This window comes from Odocoileus virginianus, chromosome 20 (assembly GCF_023699985.2).
Source record: "Odocoileus virginianus isolate 20LAN1187 ecotype Illinois chromosome 20, Ovbor_1.2, whole genome shotgun sequence".
Taxonomy (NCBI): Eukaryota; Metazoa; Chordata; class Mammalia; order Artiodactyla; family Cervidae; genus Odocoileus; species Odocoileus virginianus.
In genome coordinates this window covers 2,898,752-2,913,038 of record NC_069693.1, presented here as the reverse complement: position 1 = coordinate 2,913,038, position 14,287 = coordinate 2,898,752, and the positions used below count along the sequence as shown (strand labels likewise).

Here is a 14,287-nt window from a genome sequence, read left to right as displayed (position 1 = left end):
CCCAGGAGATGGGGGCCCAAACTGGCCTGAAGGGAGAGGCACGAGACGGGTGCCCACAGGGGAGAGGAGGGGAGGGGCAGGAGGCCTGAGGGTGACGGCCCAGAGGAGAGGGGCAGCCGAGAATGGCCCGAGGGGAGGGGAGGGGAGGGGACGGGAGGCAAGAGGGGGACGGGACGAACCCGGGGAGGGGGGAGACACAACACAGGGGTCCCCGAGGCGCCCCAGACACAGCCCCACCGCAAGGAAGGGCTTTCTGCAGAACTGGGGGTGACTTACGAGAGCTCCTTCAGGGCACAGCTGGCTGTACCCGGGGGCTCCCGCAGTCTCTCCAGCTCAACGTGGGAGAGGTCGTTGTCCGCCAGGCTGAGGAAGCTCAGACTCGAGTTCCTGCCGAGTTCCGTGAAGAGCTGATGGCAAACCTCAGCGCTCAGGCCACAGGACTCCAACCTATCAGAGAGACCCGGGGCTTCCCTGGCGGCTCAGATGGTAAGGAACCCGCCTGCCAATGCAGGAGACCGAGGTTCAATCCTTGGGTCGGGAAGACACCCTGGAGGAGGAAATGGCAACCCACTCCAGGATTCTTGCCTGGAGAATCCTCAGGGACAGAGGAGCCTGGCAGGCTACAGTCCACGGGGTCAGAAAGAATCGGATACGACCAAAGCAACTTAGCATGCATGCTCCACCCCCAGGCGTTCTCCCCCTTTGCTACCCTTCTCACCCGTTTCCTGCATGTTGACCCCAGCCCCCCCCACCCCCCCAGGGAGCCCTCAAACCCAGTCGAGCTGTCAGGGACAGACCTGGAACGCGGCGACTCACCACAGATACTTGAGGCTGCAGGCCGAGCGCCTCAGCATTGTGAGCAAGCCCGTGCACACAGCGGTGTCCAGGCTGTTGGAGCTGAGGTCCAGGTGAGTTAGGTGCTGGTTACCACGAAGCAGAATGCCAAGCTTCCTCAGAGCCTCCACGGGCGACACCGACTTCCAGCTGCGGACAGATGCAGGACCGGAGTGCTGGAGAGGAGACGCTCCCGAGGCTCATCTTTCCAGCACTGCACATGCCCCCAGCTGCCAGGACGAAGGATGTGAAACAAGAGGAACCCGGACACGGAGGGGAGTCGCGGTGCTGAACTGTATTCGATTTTCATTCTAATTGGAAGACGATTGTTTCACAGTGCTGTGCTGGCCTCTGCCATACATGAACATGAACCAGCCGTGGGCGTGCACAGGCTCCCTCCCTCCGGACCCCCTCCCACCGCCCGCCCCATCCCGCCCCAGGTCGCAGAGCTCCAAGTTGAGCTCCCTCTGCTATGCAGAAGCCTCCCACCAGCTGTCTGTTTTATATGCTCGGGTGTGTGTGGGGGCTCCCCAGGTGGCTCAGTGGTAAAGAATCCGCCTGCCAATGCAGGAGATGCGGGTTCGATCCCTTGGGTCGGGAAGATCCCCTGGAGGAGGAAATGGCCAACCCACTCCAGAATTCTTGCTGGAGAATCTCATGGACAGGGGAGCCTGGCGGGCTACAGCCCATGGGGTCTCAGAGAGTCGGACAACTCCGAACAAGGGAAGACGGGGATGGGGCTCCCCCATCTAAAAACACAAAACATCCTCTTCACGCCCGGAGCTGCTGAACTGGTTTCCTTCTGCTTTGGGAGAAGTCACCATCTCATAAACACTGAAGTCTGTTTGCCCAGGGACCTCCCTGGCGGCCCAGCATTTAAAGATTCCGTCTCTCAGTGCAAGGGGTGTGGGTTCCATCCCTGGCTGGAGAACTAAGATCCCACAGGCCTTCCAGTGAGAAAATAAAAAAACCAACAGAAGCAGTACTGCAACAAATTCAATAAAGACTTGAAAAATGGTCCACGCACACACACACAAATCTTTAAAATAAAAAAAGAACTTTGTTTCTCCGCCATAACGTAAGCTCTATGAAGGCAAGAAGTAACTGTTCTGGGACTTCCCTGGTGGTCCAGAGGTTAAGGATCTGCCCGCCAATATAGGGGACACAGGTTCTATCCCTGATCCAGGAGGACCGCACACGCTGCAGGGCCTGACGCCCAGGTGCCCCAGAGCTAAATTATTAAAGGGTCAGGTTCCCTCAGTGTTCACTGCAGCACTGTTTACAATAAGGACACGGAAGCAACCTAGATGTCCAGCGACAGATGAATGGATAAGGAAGATGTGGTCCCTAAATACAACGAAGTATCAGTCAGCTGTAAAAAAAACAATGCATTTGAGTTAATTCTAGTGATGTGGATGAACCTAGAGCCTGTTATACAAAGTCAGAAAGAGAAAAACAAATACTGCTGTCAACGCATATATATGGAATTTAGAAAGATGGCACGGATGAACCTATTTGCAGGCAGCGATGGAGAAGCAGACAGAATTGTGGACACAGCAGTGGGAGGTTGGCAGCGGAGGGTGGGGGGTGTGACAAGCTGCTCTGTGGCCTAGGGAGCCCCGTCTGTGATGGGGGAGGAAGGAGGCAGGAGGCGGATGCATGAGTAATTATAGCTGATCCACCTTGTTGGCAGAAGCCAACACAATGTGGCAAAATTTAAAAAAAAAAAACACACAAAAAAAGATCAGACTCAAACCAAGTAGAAATAAAGGGTGCCACGTACAAGGCAATGCCACACACTAATTCTAGAGCCACAATTCATGACAGTAACTGGGCTGTTAATGGCTCTGAAGGAATCTGCTCTAGAAAGGTCCAGTCTCTCTGACCAGCTTGCCACTTCTTACTCCATCAGATGGCCATTTTTTAAAAAACTTCAGTCAACTCTGCCTAAGTACGAGTTTCATGACTCTAAGTCCCTTGATTTTATTCTCCTAAGCGCCCAGCTCACTTTCAGGCTGATAGATACTTGTGACCGTCATCAAAAGATAAAATAAGTTGGGTTGTTCCCCGACTGCATTCTTCACACCGTGAGCGTCTCACACTTACGTCAGCTTCTGAAGTCTGCACCGTGGGTTTCCCAGCTTGAGACAGAGTCTCATCACGGAGGCCGTGCTAAGCTTGCTGTTACTCAGGTCCAGCTCGCTCAGGTTCCCGCTGCACAACCCCGAGCAAATATCCTCCCACTGATACATCAGGATATCGGCAGCCCTCATCCTTCGCGGGGGAAACGAGAGAGAACGCTGATGAGAGGCAGTGAAACTCAACCAGCACCCAGAATGAAGTACAGGATGCAGGAAGACACCCTCACAGAGGACGCACTGGGGCCCTGAACATGGAAACGTGCACCCAAAAAGCAGAGACGCCACTTTGTCGACAAAGGTCTGTCTGGTCAAGGCTACGGTGTTTCCAGTGGTCATGTATGCATGTGAGAGTTGGACTGTGGAGAAAGCTGAGCGCCGAAGAATTGATGCTTTTGAACTGTGGTGTTAGAGGAGACTCTTGAGGGTCTGCAAGGAGATCCAACAAGTCCATCCTAAAGGACATCAGTCCTGAATATTCTTTAGAAGGACTGATGCTGAAGCTGAAACTCCAATACTCTGACCACCTGATGAGAAGAGTCAGCTCACTGGAAGATACCCTGATGCTGGGAAAGATTGAAGGAGGAGGAGAAGGGGACGACAGAGGATGAGATGGTTGAATGGTTGACTCAAAGGACACCAGTTTGAGTAAACTCTGGGAGATAGTCAAGGACAAGGAAGCCTGGCGTGCTGCAGTCCATGGGGCCGCAAAGAGTCGGACAGGCTGTGACTTAGCAACTGAGCAACAGTAATACTGACACAGCGTTTAAAACCACTGAGGGGAAAAAAGCCAGTAAGAAGCTGTGCTGTAGAGAAGCAAGAAATAATCTCAACACCAGAAGATCGTTACTTCAGGGAACGTCTGGAACTTCCTTACACTTTAGGATGATCACACATAATATGAGGGATGATGTTGTGGGTGTTAATTCTCATAATAAGTTGAGATTATTTTTGGAAAATCACCTGCAGTAAAAGCACTTACATGACCCAATACTGAACATCACCAAAATAGTCACCTATTGAAGTTTTAGGGATTCCAGGATAGGACAAATAATCACAAGTATCAGTTCAGTTCAGTCACTCAGTCACACCCAACTCTTTGCGACCCCATGGACTGCAGGATGCCAGGCCTCCCTGTCCATCACCAACTCCCAGAACTTGCTCAAACTCATGTCCATCAACTGGGTGATACCATCCAGCCGTCTCATCCTCTCTTGTCCCCTTCGCCTCCCGCTGTCACACCCCCAAACCAAGCACCTTACTGATATCACAGTCAGGTGAACACAAAGAAATGAAGCTACTCAGCATTTCAGCTTCTTCACTCAAAACTGAACTGGTGCTTCTGGAAAATCTGAGGGTTTGAGAACATATATAGCAACTCCTGTTTCAAGATAACAATTTAGAAAACATTTCTGGGACCTGAATTTAGGAGAACAGCCAGGCTTCCTTACCATCCAGCCAGGAAGCCAGAAGTGTCAGGGACAGGATAAAAAAGGCCACAGGAGAAGAACCAGATGAAACTCAAGTATTTTAAAATATTATTCTTTCAGGAGGACAAAGGGACAAACTCAGAGAAAGCTTTAAGATGTTGGTGACACCACTGGCCCCACTCTAGCTCCAACACATGCTCAGAGGAGAGCCACGGGCCATTTCAGGGAAGGTCTGGAGCTCTGAAATAGAGCTGGGCACTGGCCCCGGCCAGGCTACTTCACAGCCACATGGACTAAGAGAACTGTGCACTTACCCACCCAGTCTTTTATCTCTGAGTGACAATACCAGACCCCCCTCCACTGAGTTTCGGGCACCAGTTTGACACAAGTAGATATCATCTCATGATGCCTGGTACACAAACCTTCAACATGCAGGGTCTGAGATACAAAAGTTACCCCTAAGTAGATGAGTTAAGAACCCAGGGAATCCTACATAAAACCTAAAGGAAAAAGTGCTCACAGACTGGAATTGATCTAGGATGCTTGGTCCATCCTAAAAGAAATCAACCCTGAATATTCACTGGAAGGACAGATGCTGATGCTGAAGCTCCAATCCTTTGGCCACCTGATGTGAAGAACTGACTCACTGGAAAAGACCCTGGTGCTGGGAAAGACTGAAGGCAGGAGAAGGGGACGACAGAGGATGAGATGCTTGGATGGCATCAGCAACTCAAAGGACATGAGTTTGAGCAAACTCAGGAAGATAGTGAAGGACAGGGAAGCCTGGTGTGCTGCAGTCCATGGGGCTGCAAAGAGCCGGACATGACTCAACAACCCAACAACGAAAAACAACAACAAACCACGGATAACACAACAGACCAGACCCCAAGATTCCTGGAAGAACGTGGGCAGAGCCTGCGAAGGGGAGCCAAAGTCAGTTAAGTAGGAGGGCATCTGCAATACTCACTCCGGAGTTCCCACGCCAGAAGTCCATTTCTTTTCCAGAACCCGGCCGCTGACAGAGAGCCTCAGCTTTCGTAACTTCTGACTGTGCTGGAGGCAAAAGGAAGAGACCCGGAGGTGTTCGCAGCCCTGAATGTCCAGATCGGCCTCCGGGAGGTGATTCAAAACCTGCCGGGCCAAGTTCTCGTCCTGGGTCTCTTGCAGGCACTGGAAGAGCCACAGGAAGTCAAAGTGCGCGGAGATGGCGCCGCACGTCTCCAGCTCCTCCGCCCAGTCCAACACCTCATGCGCCACCCCGGGGGACATCTGGCAACCCAAGGCCTCTTCCAGCTGCCTGGCCAGCTCTGTTCCTAAGAGACCGAAGAAAAAGCGCGCCATCTGACGCCAGTAGGCGTTGGCGTCAGCGAAGGCGTCGTTCAGCCACTGCCTCATCTCCTGATGCCGGGGGACCCCGCCCAGCGAGCCTCGGGTCCCCCAGAGCACGTAGAACAAGGCCCCGAAGAACGCCTGGAAGCTCCGGTGAGCGAACGTCACGCAGTGCTCACAATCGCTGACCCTTCGAAGAATCTGCAGCCGCAGGAGACCATCGATGAAAGGGGCTTCCAGGCGCCGGCGCTCCAGGGCGTCTCCCGCAAAGGTGAAGGCGGCCAGCCACAGCCCCTCGGCGGCCAGCGAGCAGAAGGCCCTCCACTGTCCGGCCGAGCTGCAGGCCAGAAGACCCGGCTCCGCCCCCGAGAGGAGGCTGCAGAAGAAGCCGGCGTAGAGGCTGGTGGGGGTGGGCGCGCCCAGCGCCGAGGCCGGGCTGCCGGCCAGCTGCCGCTTGAGGCCGGCGCACACGGCCCAGCACGCCAGCGGCGCGGCACACGAGCCGACCAGGGTCTCCGACCCCCGCATCCGGCGCCAGGCCGCCTCGGCCACGTCGAGGTCCCCGAGGAACCTCCTGAGATACTCCCAGCGGTCCCCTTCGGTGAAGCCCGGGATGCTCACGCGACGCGGGCTAAGCAGCAGCCTCCGGAGGGCGCGGCCCCCGGGGGGCCCGGCGGTGACGAGCAAGGTCGCCTCGGGGACCAGCTCCTTCTTCAGCAGGCGGACTAGGATGCTGGCCGCCGGGAGCTCCTGGTACCAGTCGGCGCCGGGCCGGCCGGCGGAGCCATCGGACCCCAGGGTCACCTCTTCCGCGCCGTCGATGACGAACAGCAGCCGCTCGGGGTGCGCCCGGAACTCTTCCACGGGGACCTGTGAGTCCGGCCAGTCCAGGGCCAGCAGGCCGGCGAGGCTGGTGTTGCCGAGCTCGGCCAGCCGGTGGCCGCTGAGGTAGAAGACGTAGGAGAAGCGGCCCCGGAAGAGGACGCCCTCCGCCCAGTGCAGCACCAGCTTGGTGGCCAGGGTGGTCTTGCCCACGCCGGCCCCGCCCTCCAGGAACACGCTGAGCGGCGGTGCCCCGGCCCCGCGCGGGCGCAGGAGGCCCCGGAGCTCCGCGTGCTCCCGCTGCGTCACGTGCCGGAGGTAGATGTGGTCCTCCGGCCAGGGCGTGCGGGCCCACAGGGCCAGGATCCTCTTCCTCAGCCTCTGCCTGTATCCTCTTCTGTGGGCTGAAAGGGAAGGGAGGCGACACAGACCGCCCAGAGGCGCCTGAGACGATGCTCGGCATCACGAAGGACCAGAGAAATGCAAGTCGGAGCTACAGGGCGCGGGAACGAGGTTTGGGCGGAGAATGGATACAGGTATAGGTATGGCTGAGCCCCTCTGCAGTCCGCCTGGAGCTGTTACAGCGTTGTTAATCCACTGTGGTCGCTCCGCGGTTGCCGAGTCAGTCGTGTCTGACTCTGCAACCCCGTGGACTGTCGCCACCAGGCTCCTCTGTCCAGGGGATTCTCCAGGCAAGAACACTGGAGTGGGTTGCCATTTCCTTCTCCAAGGGATTGTCCCCACGCAGGGATCGAACCCGAGTCTCCTGCATTGGCAGGCAGATTCTTTACCCCTGAGCCAGTGGGGAAGCTGTTCTCGAATGTGAAATGAAAAGCTTAAAAAACCAAAACCAAAACCCACAATGAGATATCACCTCACACTGGTCAGAATGGCCATCATAAAAAAGTCCAGGAGAAATAAATGCTGGAGAGGGTGTGGAGAAAAGGCAGCCCTCCCACACTGTGGGTGGGGAATGGAAATAGGCAGCCACTAAGAAGAGTGTGGAGGTTCCTTTAAAAAAAAAACTACTGCATGCCCACATCTGGGCATATATCTGAAGAAAGCCACAGCCCAAAAAGATACATGCATCCCAGCGCTCACAGCAGCACTATTTACAACAGCCAGGATGTGGAAGCAACCTAGATGTCCATCAACAGAAGAATGGATAAGAAAGACCTAGAGTGTGTGTGTGCGTGTGCGTGTGTAGCGGAACATTACTCAGCTATAAAGAGAATATAATAATGCCGCCTGCAGCAGTATGGAATGCACTTGGAGGCATTATTCTAAGTGAACTAAGTCAGACAAAGACCTACATACAGTATCATTCATACGTGACATCTAAAAAATTCACACTAGTGAATATGACAGAGAAGAAGACTCACAGACACAGAACAGCTTCCCCGTGGGGAGGGGGAAGGTGAGGGGCAATACAGAGGGTGGAGGTGGGGAGGTACAAACTCCTGTTCCTAAGACAGGCTACAAGGATGCCGTGTACAACATGGGAATATAGCTGATATATATATATTTTAAACTGTAAATACCTGTTACAATTGTGTACAAAAATAAAATAAAATACAGCGCCCTATCACTGCAGCGCAGAGTCCAGAGACGGACACTGTAGATAAGCCCTTGGAGGGACCCGGTGAGAACGTCTGGTTAGCGGCGGCCTGTTGCTCGTCCAGGCCTCATGGGAAGGTCAGATCGGCTAGTTTCTGGCAGACTATAACTGAAAGGCAATTTCAAGGGAGGGGCAAAAGTAGAACGCACGGAATGAGCGTTCTGAGCAGCTTGTCTGCGATCATCGTGAAGTCTACAAACCCGTCTCTTCCAGCATCTCTGGTTCTTCCTGGTTTGGATCTCCGAGTCTGCACCCCTCTGACATTTCTGAAATAAAACAGTGAGGGCGGGATGCTGAGATTCTGCCCGGCTGGAAAACAAGCTCAGAACCACGGGTGATCTCAGCAGAACCAACCGTTTCTCTGCCAGGTGTGGGATTAGAGAGACTGAATGTCATACCTTCCAGCTCATCAACCTGACCACACTGGAAACATGTTCCTTTGTAAAACCGCAGCTCCTGTTAAAAGCGCAGCCGTGTGGACACAGGGAGAGGGGAGGAGGGCACGATGTGTGGAGACAGTAACATGGAAACTCACATGACCACGTGTGAAACAGCCAGCCAACAGGAATCTGCCGTACGGCTCAGGAAACTCAAACAAGGGCTCTGAATCAACCCATGGGGTGGGAGGAAGGGGACATGTGGATACCTATGACCGACTCATGCTGGGGTTTGACAGAAAACAAAAGTCTGCAAAGCAATTACCCTTCAATTACCACTGCCTGGGGCCCTGGAAACAGCCAGCACCCCCCACCCCATCTAGAATGCTCCCCCCACTCCCCACCCCACTTCTGCCTGGCTCCCTCTGTCCCCTCAGAGTCTCTGCTCACATCTTAGCGCCTGGTGACCTGGGGGGACCTACAGTGTGTTAGAGTGTGGCAAGTCAGAAAGAGAAATACACATATCGCATATGAATTACATACATGTGGAGTCTGAAAAAACTGGCAGAGATGATCTTAACTATAAAGCAGAAATAGAAACACAGGAAGAGAAGAAACGTACGGACAGGAAGAGGGGAAGAGGGGCCGCGGAGGGCCGGGGAGGCCGAGATGGACACACACTGTGGGCCTGTGTGAGCAGCTGCCTAACGAGAGCCTCCTGCCCAGCACACGGCGCCCCGCTCAGCGCTCCGCGCCCACCGAAGGGGATCCAGGAGGGGGTGTGGGCGTGCAGACAGCCGGCTGACTGCGGCACGGTGGGAGCTGACAGCGTGGCGAGGCAACTATATGCCAAGAAAAGTGTTTTTAAAAAGAAAGTAAAAATATCTGGCCCCTACCAACTGCGGTAAAAGCCAAAAAAAAAAAAAGGTAGTTGATGAGCCTGTTAAGAATGCATCACACGCCTTCCTTACCACACGCCTTCCTCGGTCCCCAGTCATCCTCCCCTCCCCTCCCCTCCTTTCCTCTCCCCTGCATTGGTCACCGTCTACCGGGTTCTACAATGTACCGATTCATCACGTCCATCACCAGCTCCCTACACTGGAGCGGGAGAGAGCTAAGCACCCACCACACATGTGACGCAGCCATCCCACGCCCGAGCGTGGATCCCAAGAAAACCAGAGCTTTACAGGACGCCCGCACCACAGGGATCATGACAGCACTGGGTCCCACAGCCAAGATGCAGAAGCAACCTGAGTGCAGAAGGCCAGAGCGGGGATAAAGGAGGTGGGGCACACAGACACAGGCGGTATCGCCCTGCCTCAAAGAGGGGTGAAAGATGCCGCGTTCAGCCTCGGGGAAACAAAGCGATGATCGCACGAAGCGATGATCGCACGAAGTGAAGTCAGCGAGATGAGGAAAGACAAGTCACATAATACCACTGAGAGCTGGAATCTAAACATGGATGCACGTGAACCTGCTTAGGAAACAGAAGCAGCCTCACAGACTAAAGCAAGAAACCACAGTTAACAAGAAGGAAAGGTGTGGGGCAGGGAGAAGTCGGCAGACAAGAGAACATAGACACACTATTATCTATAAAAGAATCCACAAGGACCCACTGCGGAGCACAAGGAACCCTACTCAACATTCTGCAATAACCTAAATGGGAAAGAACCAGAAAAGAACACGTATATGTCTATGTATAAGTGAACTATGGAGAAGGCAATGGCACCCCACTCCAGTGTTCTTGCCTGGAGAATCCCAGGGATGGCGGAGCCTGGTGGGCTGCCGTCTATGCGGTCTCGAAGAGTCAGACACAACTGAGCGACTTCACTTTCACTTTTCACTTTCATGCACTGGAGAAGGCAATGGCACCCCACTCCAGTGTTCTTGCCTGGAGAATCCCAGCGACGGCGGAGCCTGGTGGGCTGCCGTCTATGGGGTCGCACAGGGTCGGGCATGACTGAAGCCACTTAGCAGCAGCATAAATGAACTAAGTTTCTGTACACCAAAAAAAAAAAAAAAATCCCACGCCATTGTAACTCACCTATATATTCCAATGGAAAATAAACATGGAGGGAGGGAGAGAAAAAGGCAGAAGAACCGCTGACCCTGTCCCCTCGGGCCTCGGGGACTGGGGCTGGTGTCACGGCCCTGGGGCCTGAGCAGGCTCGGGTCCCCCCCGCGGGAAGGGGCCGAGGATGCTGGGCAGGCTGTGCCCGCAGTGAGCGCCCCCCGGACCTGGCCTTCCTGTTCCCCTCTGCCTGAGCCCACCGTCTCCAGACCCAGGGGTCTCTCCGGCAGCAGAGCCAACCCTGGCGCCCCCGAAGGACGGTGGGGTCTCGGGGCTGCGCGTGTCCTGGGGGTGGGGTTCCCACCTCCAGCTTCCTTCCTCTCCACCTGAGGAGGACAGCTCCCGCTGCAGAGCGGTGTGCCAATCGGGGATCTGTCCAGGGGGATAAAGGCTAAGGGGGAAGAAGGAAGGAGACCCAGGCCTTGGGTGTCTCGGTTCTAATTAACACCCAGGAACAGGACTCGCCCCGAGGCTCTGGTTGCCCAGGTAACCGGAGTTGGGGGGGGAATGCTGCCGCCCTGTGGCCGCTTTGGGCAACAACCGCTTAGAAGCCGAGCTGGCGGCTCTTAATATTCAGAAGGCCTGCGGGGCTCTGACATCTGCGCTCAAGAAAGCGCAACCTGGTGCTGAGAGGGACGGGCGGAGGTGGAAGGGAGGTTCCAGAGAAGGGGGACATACGTGTACCTGTGGCTGATTCGTGGTACTCTGTGGCAGAAACCAACACAACACTAATTATCCTCCAATTAAAAAAAAAAAAAACTGTCCTGGGGTAAATCACCAGAAAAAATTCAAAACAGGGCAGACTTTCAATTAGCCCATCTCAAGAGGTAAATTGTACTCACACTATAGAAGATAAAAAACCCATGGGAAGAGACAGCATCACTAGTTACTAGACAAATTCCAATCAAATCTACCAGCAGATCAGCTCACACCGCTCAGAAGGGCCATCCTCCAAAAGACCTACAAAGGTTAAACGCTGCCGAGGGCGGGGAACTGAGAATACTCCCGCACTGTGGGCGGGGAGGTAAATAGGTGGGCGCGGCCTGGAAGGAAACTGTATGGAGATTCCTTAAAACGCTAAATGTAACCCCGCAAGCCCACTCCTTGCCTGAGATCCCAAGAAAATCATAATTTAAAAGGCTGCATGCACCGTTACTTTCAGGGCAGCACTGTTTGTAATACTGAAGGCAGAGAATCAAACAAAATGTCCCATCGATAGAGAAATGAAGCATAACCAGTGCCTCTAGACACTGGAACACACTTGGCGTGAAGGAGGAAAAAAATGCCACTGAGACATCATACTAAGTGGAGGAAGTCAGAGAGAGACAAACACGCTAAGATATCACTGACAGGTGGAATCTATGAACCCACACAAATGAACTCATTTATAAACAGACACAGACTAAGAAAACCATCTTATGATTTTAAAAAAACTTGGGAGGGATACATTAAGAGGCTGGGGTTAATATACACCTGAGCCTCTTGCTAAGTTGCTTCACTCGTATCTGACTCTCTTTGACCCCACGGACTGTAGCCCACCAGGCTCCTTCGTCCTGGGATTCTCCAGGCAAGAATCCTGGAAGGGGTTGCCATGCCCTCCTCCAGGGGGTCTTCCCGACCCAGGGATCGCACCTGCGTCTCTTACGTCTCCTGCATCGGCAGGAGGGTTCTTCACCACTGAGCCACCTGGGAAGTCCATATACATGCTGCTGCTGCTAAGTCGCTTCAGTTGTGTCCGACTCTGTTCGACCCCATAGACAGCAGCCCACCAGGCTCCGCCATCCCTAGGATTCTCCAGGCAAGAACACTGGAATGGGTTGCCATTACCTTCTCCAATATACACTCTCAGTTCAGTTCAGTCTAGTCGCTCAGTCGTGGCCGACTTTTGCAACCCCATGAATCACAGCACGCCAGGCCTCCCTGTCCATCACCAACTCCTGGAGTTTACTCAAATTCATGTCCATCGAGTCGGTGATGCCATCCAGCCATCTCATTCTCTGTCGACCCCTTCTCCTCCTGCCCCCAATCCCTCCCTCTAGTACATATCAAATAGATAATTTTTAAAAACCTACTGAATAGCACAGGGAAGTCTATTGAACACACTGTGATAACCTATATGGAAGACTCCGAGATGAATAGATAAACATCTAGGTAAAACTGAATCAGTTTCCTGTAAACCTAAAACAGAACATCGGAAATCAACTCGACTCCAAAAGAAACTAAAAACTAAATTATCAAGTAGCGCATGGAGAAATGCTGCCGCTTTGTGGCCACTTTTGGTAACAACACCTGAAAAACCTCTGCGGATGGGCACTTAACATTCACCAGGCCTCCTGGATGTAAGGAAGAATCAGCCGTGGTCAACAAATGTCCTGGAAGAAGTCCAGGAAAAAGAATTCAAAGCAGGGCAGACGGTCAAGAAGCCAATTTCCAAGTTTATTCCTACTGTTTTTTTAAAAGTACATTTTAACCTTGAAAGCAATTATATTCCAATTTTTTAAAAAAGACACTCCACTTTGCTAAGTATTTGAGAAGTTCTAGTCAAAACTACAGTGAGCTATCAGCTCACACCAGTCAGAATGGCTATCGGAAAGTCTGCAAGCAATAAATGTTGGAGGGCGTGTAGGGAACAGGGAACTCTCTTACACTGATGTGCGTGCTAAGTCGCTCAGTCGTTTCCGACTCTCTGCGACCCCATGGAGCCCCGCCAGGCTCCTCTGTCCATGGGATTTCCCAGGCAAGAGTACTGGGTAGGTTGCAGTTTCCTTCTTCAGGGGATCTTCCCAGACTAGGGATCGAACCTTCATCTCCCGTGTCTCCTGCATTGGCAGGCGGATTGTTCACCACTGAGCCACTGGGGAAACTCAAACAAACAAACAAATAAATAAGCAAGCAAGCTTTAAAAAACACAAACACGTGGAGCTTCCCTGTGTGGTCCAGTGGTTACAAATCTGCCTTGCAATGCAGGGGCCATCAGTTCAATCCCTGGTCCAGGAAGATCCCACACGCTGTGGAGCAAATAAACTCGTGCTCCTCAACTGCTGCGCCTGGGCTCTGGGTCCCGCGTGCGCCTGGAGCCTGTGCTCGGGAACCAGAGGAGCCCCGCTCACTGCAACCAGAGAAAACCCGGGCGCAGCCAAAAGTGAATAAAAAGCAAATATTATTAAAACAAAAGCTGTCTAGTGACAGAGCTGAACTTTCAGTTCCCTCTGCTCGCTGTCTTTCCATCACCACCCCCTCCCGGGCTAGGGCGCCGGCCTCTCACGGGGAGGCTCCCGCTCAGGGGGGCCCAGCAATCAGGGGGGCCCCCAGAAACGCCCAGCACCCCACGCCGCCCCGTCCGCTCACCGGCCAGCTCCGCTCGCATCCGCTCGCACAGCGAGCTCAGCCGCATGTCCTCGAAGACGCGGAGGGCCGCCTCCCACGTGCGCCTCCCGGGGAAGCGCTCCTCCAGCAGGCAGAGCAGGCCGGCGGGGCCCGCGGCTCGCAGGTCTGCCCAGGGGACGCTGCGGGCGCCCTCCGGCAGCAGCTCCGGGCACTGCAGGCCGAGCTTGAAGTCCTCCAGCTGCCAGGGCTCCAAGCCCCTCAGGTGGGCCAGCAGCTGGTCGCGGGCACCATCGTGCCGAGAAGCGCCGGCAGGGGAAGCCATCGGCCCGGGAGCGAGGCCT

At 54.1% G+C, this 14,287-nt stretch overlaps 1 protein-coding gene across 3 annotated transcripts in view; it reads right to left on the bottom strand.

Moving 5' to 3' along the window:
• Positions 1-14,287, bottom strand: part of NLRP13 (NLR family pyrin domain containing 13) — a 26,246-nt gene extending 11,959 nt beyond the window's left edge. For 2 of the 3 annotated variants that reach the window (XR_011481982.1, XM_070450265.1), the window contains exons 1-6: positions 13,968-14,287; positions 8,372-8,437; positions 5,370-6,957; positions 2,941-3,108; positions 817-984; positions 277-447 (exon numbers count right to left, since the gene is read on the bottom strand). Coding sequence is in view for 2 of the 3 variants with exons in the window: in XM_070450265.1 (XP_070306366.1) it covers positions 277-447; positions 817-984; positions 2,941-3,108; positions 5,370-6,957; positions 8,372-8,437; positions 13,968-14,268 (2,462 nt within the window). In the remaining variant the exon portion in view is untranslated. The remainder of the gene's footprint in view (positions 1-276; positions 448-816; positions 985-2,940; positions 3,109-5,369; positions 6,958-8,371; positions 8,438-13,967) is intronic. The other variant, XM_070450266.1, reaches the window with a different exon arrangement.